General features: G+C 50.9%; 2 protein-coding genes across 3 annotated transcripts in view; one reads left to right on the top strand and one right to left on the bottom strand.

The window, feature by feature from the left end:
• The window catches only part of snrkb (SNF related kinase b), a gene marked incomplete at both ends in the record, with an annotated part of 24,180 nt that extends 21,725 nt beyond the window's left edge, over positions 1-2,455 (top strand). Inside the window, 4 exons of the mRNA XM_084453171.1 lie at positions 267-479; positions 982-1,122; positions 1,276-1,525; positions 1,799-2,455. Of these exons, the coding sequence (XP_084309297.1) occupies positions 267-479; positions 982-1,122; positions 1,276-1,525; positions 1,799-2,455 (1,261 nt within the window). The remainder of the gene's footprint in view (positions 1-266; positions 480-981; positions 1,123-1,275; positions 1,526-1,798) is intronic.
• A 3,435-nt stretch (positions 2,456-5,890) lies between these two features.
• On the bottom strand, positions 5,891-20,052 carry ano10b (anoctamin 10b). Of its 2 annotated transcripts, XM_084452736.1 has the most exons (12): positions 19,776-20,052; positions 18,622-18,795; positions 16,657-16,797; positions 13,207-13,326; positions 12,502-13,110; positions 12,304-12,359; positions 11,859-11,933; positions 10,883-11,047; positions 10,260-10,451; positions 9,867-10,004; positions 9,511-9,627; positions 5,891-6,699 (listed from the first exon to the last, which is right to left on the bottom strand). In XM_084452736.1, the coding sequence occupies exons 1-12, from the start codon at positions 19,984-19,986 to the stop codon at positions 6,691-6,693; spliced, it is 2,007 nt and encodes a 668-aa protein (XP_084308862.1). In that variant the 5' UTR covers positions 19,987-20,052; the 3' UTR covers positions 5,891-6,690. The 2 variants fall into 2 exon arrangements, with proteins under 2 accessions (XP_084308862.1, XP_084308863.1); XM_084452737.1 differs by lacking the exon at positions 10,883-11,047.
• Between the last annotated feature and the right edge of the window lie 529 nt (positions 20,053-20,581).

Raw genomic sequence — 20,581 nt, 5'->3', positions numbered from 1 at the left:
ACATACACAGGTGTGTGTATGCAGTTGTGTAGGCTCTCATGATCATGGATGGTGAGTGAGAGTAGAACAGGTGTGGCTCAGCTGCTGCTTGGACTGAGCTGCTCCAGTCTGCCTGACTACAAAGAAATATACAGTACAGACAGTATATAGTATAGTATCTAGTCCATAGCATGTGAGGATCACTCTCTATATCTCTCTCTCTCCCTCTCTCTCTCTCCCTCTCTCTCTCTCTCTCTCTCTCTCTCTCTCTCTCTCCCTCCCTCCAGTCTGATCTCCAGGATGCTCCAGAGGGATCCTGGCGGCCGTGCCTCCCTGGAGGAGATCGAGGGCCACGCCTGGCTCCAGGGGGTGGACCCTGCCCCCGCTGGCCAATCCGCCGCCCCCCTCACTTCCCACCGCTGCCTGTCTGCGGACGAGCACCAGGTCATCCTGCACGCCATGACCAGCGGCAACATGGCCGACCGTGACGCCATCCAGGAGTAAGAAGGCTCTCTTCTCTCCTCTCTTTGTCTTCTCCTCTCTCTCTCTCTGCTCCTCTCTCTCTGTCTTCTCCTCTCTCTTTGTCTTCTCCTCTCTCTCTCTCTCTCTGTCTTCTCTTTCTCTCTCTGTCTTCTCCTCTCTCTCTTTGTCTTTTCCTCTTTCTCTCTCTTCTCCTCTCTGTCTTCTCCTCTCTCTCTCCCTCTCTTCTCTCCTCTCTCTATCTGTCTTCTCCTCTCTCTCTCTCTCTCTCTCTATCTGTCTTCTCCTCTCTCTCTCTCTCTCTCTCTCTCCCTGTCTTCTCTCTCTCTCTTCTCTCTCTCTCTCTTCTCTCTGTCTTGTTATAAGTCATTTTGAATGGCTAACACTAACCCTAACTGCTAGGCCTGAAGGGAGGGGCGGAGACTTAGTCGGTTGCATTTTTCAAAATCTTTAAAATAACCCCCCCCCACAGAGTCTAACAGGAAACGTGTGTGTGTGTGTGTGTGTGTGTGTGTGTCCCAGGGCCCTGGAGGCCGATCACTACAACCACATCACCGCCACCTACTACCTGCTGGGGGAGCGTCTCCTTAGGGACAAGCAGGACCCACCCAGCGACCCCCCCCAGGTGGACCGAGCCTGGGCACAGCCCCCCCAGCTCACCCAGTAAGGCCTGGAGCTGGTCTGGAGCGACTAGAATCAATCAATGGAAAAGTCCCAAATGTGTTTAAAGTCCACCCTCAGATCTGAACCTCCTGAAGTGGTCATGATGTCCTGTCAGTCTCTGATGGACGTCTTGTTTTGTTCTCCGTCCTGCAGGAGGCCTCTGTCGGAGCCCATGGGTCTGCCGGCTAGCTGTGCCCACCGAGGGGTGTGTGAATCTGGGGACCTCCTCGCCGCCAGGCCCCTGCTTCAGCCCAGCCGCCCAGAGAACCCCCTGTCTGATTACACCCCGCTTCCCTGTCCGCTGCTCACGCTGCACCCCGCGCCCCCCGACCATCCCCCCCTGGTCAAGAGCCTGGGAGCCCTGCAGCAGATCTGTGAGGAGGAGGAGGAGGAGGAGGAGGAAGAGGAGGAGGAGGGAGGAGGAGGTGGTCTACAGATGTTGCCTCACGGACTGAGCTTGGTGTCCAGCGCCGAGCAGACAGAACCGGCCACAGGGGGTCCAGAGAGACCAGGGAGCCCAGGAAGACCAGCGCAGGGTCGGGCAGAGGCAGCAGAACGGCTGGCTCTGGAGGAGGAGGAGGCAGAGGAGGTGGAGAGGGGTCAGTCGGACAGGGAGGAGGAGGAGGAGGAGCAACAGGTGACGGCCACACAGGAACAGGATATGATGCGATCAAAGGATGAACCCGTGGACGACACGGTCCAGCTGACGAGCGTGAGCTCAAGCAATCATGTGACTTCGGACCAGGCGGTCACCGTGGCGGAGGAGCAGGGTCAGATGACGGAAGGCCTGTCGCCTCCCTCGCCTTGTCTCGCGGGGGCGGTGCAGTGTTGCCTGGCGGGGGAGGAGTCGGGCCCGGGCGGTGATTCTCGGGTCGTGGAGAACAACAACAACACGATGTCCAAGCCGAGATTTCTGCTGGGCCAGGTGGTGGGCTCCGCCCCTGGCGCCTCCCCCCACGCCCTCCCCAGGAACCACTGTGTGGACCTGGGCCCAGACGGGGTGGAGACGCGCAAGCTAGGCGGGGTCGGCGGGGTCGAGGCCGAGGAGGAGGTCGGGCGGGAAGGGGCGAGCCCGGTGGAGGCCGGGCTGCAGCTGAAGAGGCCCCAGTCCCACACTGCCCCGCGGGGCGTGTGCGGGGGGCGGGAGGCGGGGCCTGAAGCGGCGGGGGCGATGGTGGGGAGGGTGGAGCCTGGGAAAGGGAAGAACGTGAACCTGCGGGACCGCCTCCTGCAGTTCCCCCTGTGTGAGAAGGCGCTGTCCTTCAACATCCAGCCCACCTCCAAAGAGAAGCTGCTGCCCTTCGCCCAGTACAACTGCTGTCACGTGCTCTAGTCTGGTCTCAGCTCTGGCAGCCTGGACTGTCTGGGGAGCACAGGCACACAGAGACAGCACTGTTTAAACTCCATGTAGAGACATATACAGTACTGGACTCTATCGTAGTAGGGACAGATACAGTATCGGACGCCCTATAGGGACAGAGAGAGAGCTGGACTCTATGGAGATCGAGTATTGGACTCGACAACCAACTTGACCGAAAGGTTGCTCGCTCAAGTGGGCTGCTATACTGTCCGACCGGACAATGGGCCTCCACAGAACCAAAACCCTGGATACTGACGACAGTGGCGCTCTTATTGAATAAGCTAGTTTAGCGGGGAGGGTGCGCCAAAAATGCTCTTGACCATTTAAAGTGTGCGCTGTTGGACCCAACTTCCTCCCTGACTGTGACTCCACCCACTTTAGAATAGAATTCCTAGACTAGAATCCTACAGAAGAGAGTTGATTGGAATAGCGGTGAACATTGTGTTCCCTCCGTGTCTCCACGCTCCTGCTCTCCCTGACCCTGTGGGCCCTAACCCTAACCCTAACCCTACTGTTCCCTCCGTGTCTCCACGCTCCTGCTCTCCCTGACCCTGTGGGCCCTAACCCTAACCCTAACCCTAACCCTACTGTACCACGAGGCTCACCAATGCTCCCTCCAACTTCAACACATCCTCAGAGCTCCGGAATGCTCTCAACATTCTACTTGAACTCCATCCTACTGTGACCTCATGAGTGTTCTGTGTTTTGATTCCACTTCTATCCATGTAGTAGCCCCTCCCCTATTACACTTCATCTCCTGTCGCTGCTCGCTCTCCCCGGGAGAACGTACCCCTCCAGACTCCTAATGCTTGTGTTAGAACTAACCTCTCCAACCTCCCGATGCTAGTGTTAGAACTAGCCCCTCCAGTCTCCTGATGCTAGTGTTAGAACTACCCCCTCCAGTCTCCTGATGTTAGTGTTAGAACTAGCCCCTCCAGTCTCCTGATGCTAGTGTTAGAACTACCCCCTCCAGTCTCCTGATGCTAGTGTTAGAACTACCCCCTCCAGTCTCCTGATGCTAGTGTTAGAACTAGCCCCTCCAGTCTCCCGATGCTAGTGTTAGAACTACCCCCTCCAGTCTCCTGATGTTAGTGTTAGAACTACCCCCTCCAGTCTCCTGATGCTAGTGTTAGAACTAGCCCCTCCAGTCTCCTGATGCTAGTGTTAGAACTAGCCCCTCCAGTCTCCTGATGCTAGTGTTAGCAACCTGAACTACTGAACATGGACCACAGACCATCTGGAGGCATTATTATCAAGAAGAGGCTTTCGCTATACTATAGCTTTGTATTGCCTATTAAAACGGCCTTTGTATTTCCCTTGTATTGCCCGTCATTGCACTAGCTTACCAAGAGCTGAGTCCCAGAAGCCTCCGCGTGCTGGCCCACAGTATGTCCCCCCCAACCTCCGCGTGCTGGCCCACAGTATGTCCCCCCCCAACCTCCCTAGGACCTGTGAGGGCAGGGTGAGGGGAGTGCCTGAACAATGCATGCTGATGATCCAGGGGTTTGAACCCGGCCCTTCCTGCACTGGCGCCTGATGTTAGCTCGGCGTGAGGGCTGACGGGGGAGGGGCCAGGGGGAGGGTGGACTGACGCGAGGGTTGAGAACCCTGATTAACTTCAGGCAACGAAGGACGGAAATCAGAATTACAGTCTAAAGAGTGGATTTGTTTTCAGGGATTGTTTCAAACGCTTGGAAATAGACTGCTTTTATTTATATTCAGATTCTTATATTATTTTCACATTCTTTCTTCAGCTCCAAAATGAATTTAATTGAAAGTGAGGGGACCTGGAACCTGGGTAACAGTTAAGGGGATAGCATGACCCTGGTGTTGTACTGACCCTGAGACTCCACACTTTAGAGACAGTCTGGTCATGTGACACCCGATAAAAGACACTTCTACACACGGACGCGTCAGTTTGCCTCAACGCGAAGAACTGCTGATGTTGTTCCTCTGTGGTGGAATCCCGGCGTCAATGCTTCAAAGTAGCCTAGAACTACACTAGAGCCTCTTCTGAGGTGACGCAGGACAAGTTTTGGCACATCGCTTATCGCCTTTAAATGCGGGTCGTAAAGACAGCGTCGGTAGCAGAATCTGACTCTGTTAGGGAAAGACAGCATCGGTAGCAGAGTCTGACTCTGTTAGGGAAAGACAGCATCGGTAGCAGAATCTGACTCTGTTAGGGAAAGACAGCATCGGTAGCAGAATCTGACTCTGTTAGGGAAAGACAGCATCATCAGTAGCAGAGTCTGACTCTGTTAGGGAAAGACAGCATCGGTAGCAGAATCTGACTCTGTTGGGGAAAGACAGCATCGGTAGCAGAGGGAGTCTGACTCTGTTAGGGAGCCTGTTAGGGTTAGGGTCCACTAACCTGAACCCAAGCATATAGAACGTGAGACTGTAGCGCCCAAGGCTTCGGACCTAAATGGACTGACTGCAAGACAGGGTGACAGAACCTACAAACAATTTTCTTTGGGATAACCAAAGAAAAAAAAGTGTTTGATATGAGAGAGCTTTTCTTTTTTAACGGATATGTTATCGACTATGGGTATGCAGGTCTTCCAGATTGTAAATATCACATACTTTAATATAATGCTTATCCGTACAAATTATATTGAATCCTTTTATGGTATGAGACGGTAACTGTTTATATTTTGACATATGTGTATGGAGAGAGAAATGATTTTGAAGTTCTATGTTACTGATTATTGTGTTAATGTGTAACAGAGTGAATCAGTCCTAGGAGAGATGATGATGATGAAGATGATGATGCGAGACCTGCTATTGTATGGTCTGTGTGATATATGCTTCTGTGCGTGTCACGGCTCTTCAAACAAAATGTGTCCCTGTAGATCTTTCTAGGACATGTCTGGTGATGTACAGTATCATATATGTACAGTACAGGATGTGACACACACATCACGAACACTTCCTTCCTGTTTCTCATTTGTCATGGGTCTCCTCTGCGTCTGTCCTGGGCTGCGTTCAGGGGCTCTCAGGGTTGATGGACGTTCAGGTATGAATAGTATATCCCGTAGAAATGACGGGTGGGGTTTGAGGGAGGCGTGTCAGATCTAGTCGGGGTATTTCTAACTGAACTCCTGAACGCCAGCAGGGGGTCCCACCCAGCCCATTACAGCCAGGACTGGGTCTCCATGAGATTAATTTATTTTTGTATTTATTTATTAAAATGGATTAAACCAAAGGTTAAACGTGTGAGGTCTGGTGATTTAACTTGGTTTTGGTTGAGAGAGAGAGAGAGAGAGGAGAGAGAGAAAGGAAGAGAGAAAGTACCAAGGATTACAGTATATGACAAGCAACAAATTAATATATTCATGTTTTTATTGTAGGTTTATTTAGATCAATAACACAACCAGCAACCATTATTTAGTACTGTCTGACCTGAAAGGTTAATTCTTAAAGGATACACATGAACAATGGATAGTAATACTTGTAATTTAACTACTAGTGCATCCCAGAACTCTTAAAAGTGCACCTTTATACCCATCAACACCTTTATACCCATCAACAATGTGATGTGCCTGTGACAGTGAAGTAAACACTAATATTGTGAGTGCTGTATAATGCATGATTGACCATGACGATAACATGTACTGTACCAAAGTACATTCATAATATTAGCACTTGTGTGATTATACTCTGCTCAAAATGAAACCTACCAGCTTTTTTCAAGGAAGCGTAAACACATCATACTGTAACTGCAAAGAAATAATTCAGATTGCATTTTGCTTTTCTTTGGTTGTCACTTACTACAAGCATTGTTTCTCCTTCCGTGATATAACCCAGTCAGCCAGGCAGTTAGCTGGCCTCTAGGGGGAGACACCGAGCGGGGGACGGAATGATGGTTCCGCTGTCCTCTGGGATAAAGTTGCCATGTTTGGCTGATCTGGAATCAGCGTTGCCGACTTCAGATCCTAACCGCAACCACTGGGACGCCGGACCCCTTAAACTGACTCCAGATCATTCCTCGTGGGATAACTTCTGCCTCCTCGGTGTCTCTCCAGGGTGGGCGGCGGGCTGAGGGTTCTCCAGGGTGGGCGGCGGGCTGAGGGTTCTCCAGGGTGGGCGGCGGGCTGAGGGTTCTCCAGGATCTTTGGCTCTGCCGCGTGGTTCTGACCGTGACCCCTGGTCCAGACTGCTCCAGGCCAAGATCAGAACAGGAGACACACTCACCAGACTCAGGACCGTCAGTGCTTCTGTGGGACGGAGAGAAAGAAGGTCAGATGGTCAGACAGGTGTGTAGGCCTATCCAGGATTTATGTCTATCCAGGATTTATGTCTATCCAGGATTTGTCATGGGATGACATCTTGGATCAGGTCCCCGTCTGTTTATACAGTATGATGTTATCAAAAGGCGCAATTGGTCCTAGAACAGGGGTGCGTTCAAATTCAGCGAACATAGCGAACGTTAGCGAACTATTTTCCGTTAGCTTTGTGTTCGCAGAAGCTAACAGTCTGGAGAGGTAGTTCGCCAGTAACAGAACGAGGATCACAATGGACCCAGGCTTACTTGAGATGTGCTCCCAGATGGGGACTGTTGCGTTTATGCGAACTATTTGGAACGTTCATTAAAAGCCGTTCAAATGTGACCGTTTGGAGAAAACATGTTTGCGACGAACGTTCGCATCTGTTATCTGAATTTGAACGCAGCCCAGCCCTCCCGGTCTGAGAACCTGGGCTGAGAACCTGACCTGCGGTCTCAGAACCTGCGTGGTTCTGGTTCTGACCTGCGGTCTCAGAACCTGCGTGGTTCTGGTTCTGACCTGCGGTCTCAGAACCTGCGTGGTTCTGGTTCTGACCTGCTTTCTGACTTTGCTGGTTCAATGGTTTGTCTGTGACTCTTAAATGGTATTGTAAAAGTCTGCTCCAAGATAATCAGAGTTCCCTTTGGGAGGAACAGGTGGAAGAAGGCAGAAAAGATTAGTAGCCAACCTGACCACGTTCTGGCCAGAAAAAAACGCTATGTCAAGTCTTTCATTCCTTCTGCCATCAGTCTCCTACATGCTTACAGCAGCCACTAAGCTGTTTTGAACCTGTGATCTATGTACTGTACTACTATGCTACGTACAGTATGTTGTAGTTATATTATATCACTGCTGCTGCACCGCCCTGTCTAGCATGATGTGGATCTGATGTCTCTAAACAATGAAAGGGCAATGAAAGGACAACTGGTTATACAGTAGCTCAGATGTGATAGGATCATAGACCAACTGGTTATACAGTAACTCAGATGTGATAGGATCATAGACCAACTGGTTATACAGTAGCTCAGATGTGATAGGATCATAGACCAACTGGTTATACAGTAGCTCAGATGTGATAGGATCATAGACCAACTGGTTATACAGTAGCTCAGATGTGATAGGATCATAGACCAACTGGTTATACAGTAGCTCAGATGTGATAGGATCATAGACCAACTGGTTATACAGTAGCTCAGATGTGATAGGATCATAGACCAACTGGTTATACAGTAGCTCAGATGTGATAGGATCATAGACCAACTGGTTATACAGTAGCTCAGATGTGATAGGATCATAGAGTGTAGAAACATCAGGGCAGCTGCATCAGAAAGAGAACCCCTCATTTGCTTGAAATTATAAAGATGGAATTTTACTTTTTTTGTCAACATTTTCACATGGTGCTTGAAGGAGAGTTTGGAGTCTATGAACACACCTTGATATTTAAACTCGTTAACAGCATCCAATTCTTCTGCACCCAAGAAGACACCAGAGTGTGTGTCCTGGCCCCACAGTGGTGGAATGAACTGCCCACTGACGTCAGGACAGCAGAGTCGCTGCCCACCTTTCGTCACAGGCTCAAAACTAATCTCTTCAAGAAGTACTACAACAATCCTCCCTCCTAAGCACTTATTGTATTGTATTGCACTGTACTTTAGATTGCTATTCTTGCACTTTGCCTTCAGCACTAGATTATGCTCTTAGTCACTTGTTTTAGAAAGAAGATGCTCTTGTGAGTTCTGGCAAGTAGTATTACATTGGCTCTTCCTACATTAAATGCAATTATTGTTAGTCGTTTTGGATAAAAGCGTCTGCTAAATGACTGTAATGTAAACATAGAACTTGTTCTGTTTTTTTTGTTGCTTGTGAATGTTTTTGCTGTGTTTAAAAAAAAAAAAAAAATGTGGCGGGGCTATGGGCCGCAAATGAATTTCCCTTCTGGGACCTGCTTCTGGTTCTGACCTGCTGTCCCAGAGCCTGCGTGGTTCTGGTTCTGGTTCTGACCTGCTATCCCAGAGCTTGCGTGGTTCTGGTTCTGGTTCTGACCTGCTATCCCAGAGCTTGCATGGTTCTGGTTCTGGTTCTGGTTCTGACCTGCTGTCCCAGAGCCTGCGTGGTTCTGGTTCTGACCTGCTGTCCCAGAGCCTGCATGGTTCTGGTTCTGGTTCTGACCTGCTGTCCCAGAGCATGCGTGGTTCTGGTTCTGACCTGCTGTCCCAGAGCTTGCATGGTTCTGGTTCTGGTTCTGGTTCTGACCTGCTGTCCCAGAGCTTGCATGGTTCTGGTTCTGACCTGCTGTCCCAGAGCTTGCATGGTTCTAGTTCTGGTTCTGGTTCTGACCTGCTGTCCCAGAGCCTGCGTGGTTCTGGTTCTGGTTCTGGTTCTGACCTGCTGTCCCAGAGCTTGCATGGTTCTGGTTCTGGTTCTGGTTCTGACCTGCTGTCCCAGAGCTTGCATGGTTCTGGTTCTGGTTCTGGTTCTGGTTCTGACCTGCTGTCCCAGAGCTTGCGTGGTTCTGGTTCTGGTTCTGACCTGCTGTCCCAGAGCCTGCGTGGTTCTGGTTCTGGTTCTGGTTCTGACCTGCTGTCCCAGAGCTTGCATGGTTCTGGTTCTGGTTCTGGTTCTGACCTGCTGTCCCAGAGCTTGCATGGTTCTGGTTCTGGTTCTGACCTGCTGTCCCAGAGCTTGCATGGTTCTGGTTCTGGTTCTGACCTGCTGTCCCAGAGCTTGCATGGTTCTGGTTCTGGTTCTGGTTCTGGTTCTGACCTGCTGTCCCAGAGCTTGCATGGAGTGGAACTCGATCTGCTCCCTCTTGATCCGGACCCAGTCTGGCTCGTCTGGGATCATGAAGGCCAGGATCATCTTGACCAGGATCAGGAAGTGCTGTACAACGGTGAACACACACACACACACACACACACACACACACACACACACACACACACACACACACACACACACACACAGCTTCAGCAATGATTAATGATACTGTAGTTGCCCATGTGCCTACTGAATATTCAGACATCGTCTGTGCTTGATGAAGCACATGCTGGGCCCACTGATTCAACCGCACAATTCAGGCGGTACCCCTGAGTTTGGGTTTAGAGACGGATCAAGCGCACCTCCACCAGGATGGCGAACAGCAGGGCGTTCCTGGCGCTGACTCCGCCCTCCAGACAGAACGCCCGTACCCGCGGCGACAGCAGCAGGAGCCAGCAGTTAGACATGACGGACACGAAGCTGAGGACCTCAAACGCAGTCTGACACGCACACACGCGCGCGCACACACACGCACACGCACACACGCACACACACACGCACACACAGTGAAAAACAGACGTGGAAATGACTAATCACAAGAATCTGACACCAGTATAAGGGGCTGCTATCTATCACCCCATCCGTTCAACAATTCACATTGTCACATCGTCCTCTCCTGCTCCTCTAGTCATGTCTGTCAATGACCCATCTGACCCTCAGCAATCTCCTGCTCCTCTACTCGTGTCTAGTCTGACCTGCCACACCCCCATGTTGGCCACCGGGGCAGAGAAGGGCTTCCGGAACAGTCTGCAGATCTTGTAGGCGTCCGTGCGCATCTCCGTCACGTTGTTGAGCAGCAGGAGCGCAGCCGTGAGCGGGTACACGCAGGAGAAAAGACTCAAATACCCAAACTGCACCAGCAGCTCGATGTACTCCGCAAACAGACCCTGGAGGAGAGGGGAGAGCACACGCAGGGCTGATGAGCACAGAGCTACAGCTACAGCTAGGAAATCCTCTTTTGAACCTGCTGGTGGCCTGGCAAGGAAGACAGACACACACACGGTAAAGGTAAATGGACTGCACCTATATTTAGCGCTTTTATCCAAAGCGCTTTACAATGGCTTCTCATTCTCCCATTCAAACGTATACATTCACACAGCAATGGAGGTAGCTGTCATGCAAGGTGCTCGCCTGCTCATTGGGAGCAATTTGGGGTTCAGTGTCTTGCTCAAGGACACTTCGACATGTGGACAGGAGGAGGCGGGGATCGAACCGCCGACCCTGCGGTCATTGAACGACCTGCTCCCTGAGCCACAGCTGCCCCATATATATCCTTCTAGACACACACACACACACACACACTCCTCGGGAGACTGACAGGGAAGGGCGGCAGGGCCCTCTGGGCGCGCAGCTTGTCCTCCTCCGGGTCGTCCTTCTGCTCCAGCCTCCGGGGGGCGCTGACGAAGCGGTCCACCAGCCAGGGGACCACCACCTCCGTGCACTGGTTCACCAGCTGGGTCACAATCAGCAGGGAGGCCAGCCTCTGCCCACACACACACACACACACACACACACATACACACACACACACACACACACACACACACACACACACACACACACAAAGATAGACAGACACACACACACACACAGACACACACACACACATACAGTAGTCAGACACACACACACACACACACATATTACTACTACATGGTTTCCAGCTGGTGCATGGATGGAAGGATGTTCAGAAAACATTCATATAAAAGGTTGAGTTACTGTATCTAATGTTCATCTGAAGCACGTCCACAGCTGATCTGACAGTGTTCATGTTCACTAGAGTGTGAGCAGCGTGCAAACAGGCGTGCACAAACAGTGCTAGCCAGGTGGCTATCAAATCAAATCAAACTTTATTTGTATAGCGCATTTTTCTAACACAGAGGCAACACAATGCGCTTTACAGAGAACAATGATAGGGTGGGCAGACATCCCACCCCTACATATTCCAGAGGGAAGCAAAAAAAACTTTCACCCAAAAGTTCACCCAGGGGCCAAAAAAGTGATCTGTAATAATTCTTCCCTGAACTCTCAATGAGACGATCAAGCAAGCTCCTGGAAAATGTTTGTCTATTGGCTAAGAACATTTACAGAGCAATAAACATGGGCTAAATTATTTATAGGAGAGACATGACTATCAGTAGAGTAGATACATAGTTACAGAGATGTTGCCCATGGACACACCGTATACCCACTTCCTAACCTCTACTAATGTAAAAACAACACGATTTCTGCTAATAAGCCTCTAGTTAAACCCACGTTCTCAGTTCATTGTGGCCCTGGTTATCCTGTCCTACCTTGCGGAGGAGTGGGAGGTCCTGCTTGTAGAAGGCGATGTGGAAGAGCACGGCGAAGTAGTTGAAAAACGTAAACTGAGAGAGAGAGAGAGAGAGGGAGAGAGAGAGGGAGAGGAAGGAAACTGAGTGAATGAAAGTGCTGTAGGAATGAATACATGATCAGGTATTACACATTCATGTTCAAACCCTGGTGTCTGATGTTGCTTTCTCTCACAGACACACCTGGGGTCATCTGAACAACACCAGCCTGACCCAGAGCACATTACAGCTCAGCTCTCAGGACGTCTGCAACAGGGGAGGAGAGGAGAGGAGAGGAGGAGGGGAGGAGGAGAGGAGAGGAGGAGAGGGGGGAGGAAAAGAGAGGAGGGGAGGAGAGGAGGGGAAGAGGAGAGAAGAGGAAGAGGAGAGGAAGGTGGGGATAGGACAGAGGAAGAGCTCTACTGACCAGTAGAACTTTGGTGGTGTGATGGTTCTGGAAGGAGGACTCCTCCCTGTGGTTCTCTACGGGACGAGATTAGACCGCAGATTAAACATTATAGATCATGGAATAACCTCCATGGAATAAAACAGATCGATCAGTGTTTATTATGACATCATCATAATCCCCCCCATCCCCTTCTCTCCATCTCTCTCTCTCTCTCACCCCACTCGGTCAGTGCCAGCGCCACCTTGCCGTACAGCGTCCCCAGGACGTTGGTGTAGACGATGTGCATCAGAGAGGGCAGGTAGAGCAGCGCCCCGGACAGCAGGGAGCCCCGGTCCTGGTGCAGCCGCCTCGCCAGCGCCTCCCCCTGGTAGAAACCGGCCATGCCCGCCGCCACCAGCCCCAGGAAGACGGCCACCAGGGGCAGCGAGACCAGCGCCACCCTCAGCTGCCGCTGGCGCTCCGGGAACAGCGGCTCCACGCGCCGCGTCACCGGGTTCACGCCCAGGGCGCCGCGGAATCCGGGCCGCGGCTCGGTGAAGCGCTCGGCCAGGCGCAGGACGCCCCAGCGGTGCGAGAGAGAGGAGCTACGGCGCTTCCAGAACTCCATGACCACCGTGGACCACAGCATGCTGAAGACAGCCTGCACCACGTAGCCGCTCACCGACGGACCGTCCTCCTCCTCGGCCCCCGCTGACCCCGCCCCCCCGGGGAGCAGCAGCATCAGGGCCACGCCCAGGAGGGCGGGCGGGATCAGCGCCGAGGTGTAGAAGTCCAGGAAGCTGAAGTAGAACGCCACGCTACCGCCGAAGTATGACTGGATGGCGTCTAGACGGAGAGAGAGGCTTTAAGAGGAGGGGGATGTGTGTGTGTGTGTGTGTGTGTGTGTGTGTGTGTGTATGTGTGTGTGTGTGTCTCACTCACCCAATGGCTGGCTCCACAGCTGCCTGCCAGAGTACCAGCTGCTGCCCAGTTGAGCCAGCCTCTGCTGGTCATGCAGGGGCAGGACGTCCACGATCACCCGGGCCTTCTGCAGCCTCTGACCTGACACACACACAGGGATACCAGGGAGAGATCAGGGATACCAGGGATAGATCAGGGACACCAGGGAGAGATCAGGGATACCAGGGAGAGATCAGGGATACCAGGGAGAGATCAGGGATACCAGGGAGAGATCAGGGATACCAGGGAGAGATCAGGGATACCAGGGAGAGATCAGGGATACCAGGGATAGATCAGGGACACCAGGGAGAGATCAGGGATACCAGGGAGAGATCAGGGATACCAGGGATAGATCAGGGACACCAGGGAGAGATCAGGGATACCAGGGAGAGATCAGGGATACCAGGGAGAGATCAGGGATACCAGGGAGAGATCAGGGACACCAGGGATAGATCAGGGACACCAGGGAGAGATCAGGGATACCAGGGAGAGATCAGGGATACCAGGGAGAGATCAGGGATACCAGGGAGAGATCAGGGATACCAGGGAGAGATCAGGGATACCAGGGAGAGATCAGGGATACCAGGGAGAGATCAGGGATACCAGGGATAGATCAGGGATACCAGGGAGAGATCAGGGATACCAGGGAGAGATCAGGGATACCAGGGATAGATCAGGGATACCAGGGAGAGATCAGGGATACCAGGGAGAGATCAGGGATACCAGGGAGAGATCAGGGATACCAGGGAGAGATCAGGGACACCAGGGAGAGATCAGGGATACCAGGGAGAGATCAGGGATACCAGGGAGAGATCAGGGATACCAGGGAGAGATCAGGGATACCAGGGAGAGATCAGGGATACCAGGGAGAGATCAGGGATACCAGGGAGAGATCAGGGATACCAGGGAGAGATCAGGGACATGCGTATAGTTACAGGTAGGGAGGGACAGACAGACAGACAGACAGACAGACAGACAGACAGACAGACAGATCACTGAAGCGTTTTGCAAAGGAGTAGGTAACAGAGGAGTTTAGTTGTGATGAGAGCTGTGATTTACACTTAAATTGTGTACCTACCAACACAATCACATCCATGTAATCATCCCCCTCCTCCATACCAACACAATCACCCCCCTCCTAAAGAAACCATCTCTCGACCCCTCTGATGTCAAAAACTACAGACCGGTTTCCCTTCTATCCTTTCTATCCAAAACACTTGAACGTGCTATCTTTAACCAACTGTCTTCGTACCTCCACCAGAACGACCTCCTAGATCCCCACCAATCCGGGTTCAAGGCTGGCCACTCGACAGAGACCGCCCTCCTTGCAGTAACAGAGTCACTCCATGCCGCTAGAGCGAACTCTCTCTCCTCTGTCCTGATACTCCTAGACCTGTCAGCAGCATTTGATACGGTAGACCACCAGATCCTCCTCTCCACCCTCGAGGAGAAAGGCATCGATGGCTCTGCACACTCCCTGTTTGCATCCTACCTGACGGGCCGCTCCTACCAGGTGACATGGAGAGGGTCGACGTCGGAACCACGTAGTCTGACTACGGGGGTTCCACAAGGGTCTGTCCTGGGTCCTCTCCTGTTTTCCCTCTACACTACATCTCTGGGCGCTGTCATTCGCTCGCATGGCTTCTCCTATCACTGCTATGCCGATGACACCCAACTGGTTCTGTCATTTCCCCCTTCTGATACAGAAGTGGAGACACGCATAGCTGGGTGCTTGGCTGACATTTCGGAGTGGATGACGACACATCACCTCAAGCTCAATCTGGACAAGACTGAGCTGCTGTTCCTCCCGGGGAAGGGCTGTCCGCACCGGGACCTGGCCATCACCATTGAAGACACAGTGGTGACCCCGACTCGGACTGCGAGGAATCTGGGTGTGACCCTGGATGACCAACTGTCATTTTCCTCACATGTCACATCCGTCACACGTTCCTGTAGATTCATGCTCTACAACATCAGGAGGATTCGCCCTTTCCTCACTAATGAAACGGCGCAGGTACTCATCCAGGCCCTGGTCATCTCCCGCCTGGACTACTGCAACTCCCTCCTCGCGGGGGCACCGGCGTCAGCCATTAAACCTCTTGAACTTGTCCAGAAAGCTGCTGCTCGCCTGGTGTTCAACCACCCCAAATTCTCCCACACAACTTCCCTCCTCCGTTCCCTACACTGGCTCCCTGTAGCGGCTCGCATCCAGTTTAAAACTCTGGCGCTAACCTACAGGGCAATGAAAGGAACAGCCCCCTCCTACCTCCAGGCCATGGTCAAACCCTACATCCCCTCCCGACCACTACGCTCTGCTACCTCAGGGCGACTGGTTGCCCCGTCACTCCGAGGCTCCTGCGGTCGATCGACACGGTCACGGCTCTTCTCTGTCCTGGCCCCGCAGTGGTGGAATGAGCTGCCCACTGATGTCAGGACAGCAGAGTCGCTGCCCATCTTTCGTCGCAGGCTCAAAACTCATCTCTTCAAGAAGTACTACAACAATCCTCCCACCTAAGCACTTATTATATTATATTGCACTGTACTTTAGATTGTGATTCTTGCACTTTGCCTTCAGCACTAGATTATGCTCTTAGTCACTTGTTTGTTTTAGAAAGAAGATGCACTTGTGAGTAGTAGTACATTGGCTCTTCCTACGTTAAATGCAATTATTGTTAGTCGCTTTGGATAAAAGCGTCTGCTAAATGACTGTAATGTAATGTAATGTAGACAGACCTACAGACTGAACGAGAGAGACACAGATGGACAGAGAGACAGACATAGAGAGAGAGAGAGAGAGGGAGAGGGGGGAAGAGAGAGAAAGAGGGGGAGAGAGAGAGAGGGGGAGAGAGAGAGAGAGAGAGGGGGAGAGAAAGAGAGAGGGAGAAAGAAAGAGAGAGAGAGGGACAGAGAAAGAGAGACAAAGAAAGATAGAAAGAGATAAAGAAAGATAGAAAGAGAGCGAGGGAGAGAGAGAAGGGATAGAAAGAGAGAGAGAGGGAGGAAGAGAGAGAGAGAGGGGGGGAGAGAAAGAGAGAGGGAGAGAGAAAGAAAGAAAGAGAGAGGGAGAGAGAGCGAGGGAGAGAGAGAAGGGTTAGAAAGAGAGAGAGAGAAAGAGAGTGAGAGCGAGGGAGAGAGAAGGGATAGAAAGAGAGAGACAGAAGTGGAGAAAAGTGTAGTGAGAAAGCCCAGTGCAGAAGAGAGACACTGCAGGAAAACAGCTGACCTAAGCAGCACCAGAGAAGGATGAGAACGCTGAGGCAAACAGATCACACACACACACACACACACACACACACACACACACACACTCTTCTACACACACACACACACACACACACTTCTACACACACACACACACACACACACACACACACACACACACACACACACACACACACTCTTCTACACACACACACACACACACACACTTACAGATGTTGTCCCTGGTGACCAGCAGGCCCAAGTCTCCAGGCAGCCCAGGGACCCTCAGGGTCTTCACGGCCCGGAGGGAGTCCAGCTCGTACTTCACCATGTACTGGCGCTCCGCCAGGGTCAGGAACTCCTGCATGTCATCTACACACAGAGGACCAATCATATCAACTCCTGCATGTCATCTACACACAGAGGACCAATCATATCAACTCCTGCATGTCATCTACACACAGAGGACCAATCATATCAACTCCTGCATGTCATCTACACACAGAGGACCAATCATATCAACTCCTGCATGTCATCTACACACAGAGGACCAATCATATCAACTCCTGCATGTCATCTACACACAGAGGACCAATCATATCAACTCCTGCATGTCATCTACACACAGAGGACCAATCATATCAACTCCTGCATGTCATCTACACACAGAGGACCAATCATATCAACTCCTGCATGTCATCTAAACACAGAGGACCAATCATATCAACTCCTGCATGTCACCTGGAGACAGAGGACCAATCATATCAACTCATGCATGTCATCTAGACACAGAGGACCAATCATATCAACTGCTGCATGTCACCTGGAGACAGAGGACCAATCATATCAACTGCTGCATGTCACCTGGAGACAGAGGACCAATCATATCAACTGCTGCATGTCACCTGGAGACAGAGGACCAATCATATCAACTTGTAACACGGCTGAACAGGGACTCAGATGCAGAGAAAGTAGACCCAAAAACTGTGTTCAAAAGTCAAGTCTTTACTGCGCAAAAAACAAACAATAACCAGGCCGGAAACAGGCAAACAATAACCAGGCCGGAAACAGGCAAACAATAACCAGGCCGGAAACAGGAAAACAATAACCAGGCCGGAAACAGGCAAACAATAACCAGGCCGGAAACAGGCAAACAATAACCAGGCCGGAAACAGGCAAACAATAACCAGGCCAGAAACAGGCAAACAATAACCAGTCCAGAAACAGGCAAACAATAACCAGGCCGGAAACAGGCAAACAATAACCAGGCCGGAAACAGGCAAACAATAACCAGTCCAGAAACAGGCAAACAATTACCAGTCCAGAAACAGGCAAACGCACAGAAGATATAAAAAGATCCAAACTGAGGCGAAGCAAAAACTCCAAACAAGGCAAGAAACTTCTAAACAGAAAATGAATAGAAAAAGGCCCACGTATAACATGCTCACAAACACATGAAGACATTGTGGTACAGAAGACAGGGAGCACACATCCTAACCCTAACCCACCACAGAATAGGGAACAGGTGAAGCAGGTGAACCACCATCAGGGTGGGGCAGACAATCACTCAGGCAGGGGAACACCCTAGGGCAGGGGGTGGAGTCTGAAACGAGGGGGAAGGTGAGAACCACGCATGACACGGACACATGACCTAGGGGGCAGGGCAGGGCATGACACAACTCCTGCATGTCACCTGAACACAGAGGACCAATCATATTAAGTCCTGCATGTCACCTGGAGACAGAGGACCAATCATATGAGCTCCTGCATGTCACCTGGAGACAGATGACCAATCATAGCAACTGCTAGAGACAGAGGACCAATGGAGAGAGAGAAGAGAAGGCCAGGAGATACAGTACAAATCCTGTCTGCTGTAACTGATATAACAGAGTTCTAACTGAATACTTATTCTTCACTTTTGGTCAGAAGTAAACATAACCACCAAATGCATGTATTGTAATGTCGGCTGTCTCTCTCCATGCATCCATATAGTATCACACACCCGTATGTTCGTTTATGAAGTTGTATAGTCGGTTGTATATCAGACCTTTATAGAGTCCTATACCTGCGTGGTATCACACCTGCTGCGGTCTCTCCTGCATTTCTGAAGTTGTATAGTATCAGACCTTTATAGAGAGTGGTATCACACCTGCTGTGGTCTCTCCTATCAGACCTTTATAGAGAGTGGTCTCACACCTGCGTTTCTGAAGTTGTCTCTGTCGTGGTAGGAGAAGGCCACCATCTCTCCGTCCCTGTAGGTCTTACAGAGTCCCAGCTCCTCTGCAGAGCGCAGCAGGGTGCAGCGGGGGGCCGCCACCACCAGCACGTCCCCGCCCTCGTCCTCGCCTGGGTGGGCCAGCAGCTGCGCCCCTGGACGGAATTGGTAAATGTTAAATGGACGACACTTATATAGCGCTTTTCCACCTTAGCGGCACTCAAAGCGCTTTACAATGGCCTCTCATTCACCCATTCACACACACATTCACACACCAATGGCGGTAGCTGCCATGCAAGGTGCTAACCTGCTCATTGGGAGAATTTTGGGGTTAGGTGTCTTGCTCAAGAACACTTAAACATGTGGACAGTCGGAGCTGGGATTCGAACCACTGACCCTTCGATCATTGAACAACCCGCTCTACCAACTGAGCTACAGCCGCCCCCACTGTACATTTCCTGTTTGGGAACCTTTAAATGATTACAGTAGCTGCAGAGCTAGTACTGGACTTACTTTTTAACAGTATATCATAATTTGTTCATTGCACTGCATTTTGTATTTGCACTTTTTTTTGTGCTGTTGTGCACTGCCGTGTCTTTGCACCATCCTGTCCTGTGTCGTCTACAACAGTGTAGTGCTTAACGCTGGTCAAATTCATAGTACTGTATGTGTGAGCCATTTACATGGCTACTAAACAGATCCTGAATTTTGAATCTTGAGTCTTGAGTCTTGAATGAGGAACTGATTAGAGCTGATAATTTACTTTAAAGACAACCAATGACAATAATTCCAATGTACCTGTACTGGTTCTATAATGGCAAATTAAACTTTCTACTCTATTCTATTCTATTCTATTCTGGAGTTTGGCAATGGGGAGGGGTTAAGGGTTAGCTATAAACCTGTGTCATCTTGTCTCCTCCAGTCCTAGACATTCAGTACATGTGTAAGTGTGTGTAGCAAGTGTGTGGTGGTGTGTGAGTACTGTATGTTGTGTCACAGTAATGACACACAGTCATAAAAAATAAGTTTATATTTCTAAATGAATCAAGTGTGTTAGTATTGGAACAAACACACTACACATCACACACTGCTCTGATCAGGTTTACAGAGCCCTCCCACCCAAGTGACCTCTGACCTCCGTCCCTGGCTGGGCTCTCTATCAGGGAGATGAGCCACCTCTTGGTGTCCGGCTGCACGTCCTCCCCAAGCTGGATCAGAACCAGGGGCTCCACCCGCTCCGTCACGCAGCACGGACAGCTGGGCTTGGTCCACGACCCCGCGTCCAGCCCGTAGCCCGGGGCCTTCGTCTGGGCGGCGCCGTCCTCGTCGCCCCCCTGCGCTTGCATGGCCACGGCTGTGGAGAGGCAGGGTACAGGGGTTTAGTGGTGGTGCCTGAAGAGGTGGGTTCACTCTTAATAGCTCTATATTACAGCTGGGACCCTAACCCTGAGAGCAGGAAATTACCTCAGGTTGGGGGACAACCACATTAGATCCACCCAGACCCTAGAGGTTTTTAAATCTTTATTGAAGACCCACTTTTTCTCCCTGGCCTTCAATTCTAGTTGACCCAGGCTTGTGTGTGTATTGTTGTCTTTGTAGGTATTGTTGTGCTTGTGTGTATGGTTGTGCTTGGTAGTATTATTGTGGTTTGTGTGTATGGTTGTGCTTGGTAGTATTATTGTTGTTTGTGTGTATGGTTGTGCTTGGTAGTATTATTGTTGTTTGTGTGTATGGTTGTGCTTGGTAGTATTATTGTTGTGCTTGTGTGTATGGTTGTGCTTGGTAGTATTATTGTTGTGTTTGTGTGTATGGTTGTGCTTGGTAGTATTATTGTTGTGTTTGTGTGTATGGTTGTGCTTGTGTGTATGGTTGTGCTTGGTAGTATTATTGTTGTGTGTGTGTGTATGGTTGTGCTTGGTAGTATTATTGTTGTGTTTGTGT

This window comes from Borostomias antarcticus, assembly GCF_949987555.1.
Source record: "Borostomias antarcticus genome assembly, chromosome: 18".
In the NCBI taxonomy this organism is placed as follows: Eukaryota; Metazoa; Chordata; class Actinopteri; order Stomiiformes; family Stomiidae; genus Borostomias; species Borostomias antarcticus.
This window is presented reverse-complemented; position numbering and strand designations above follow the sequence as displayed.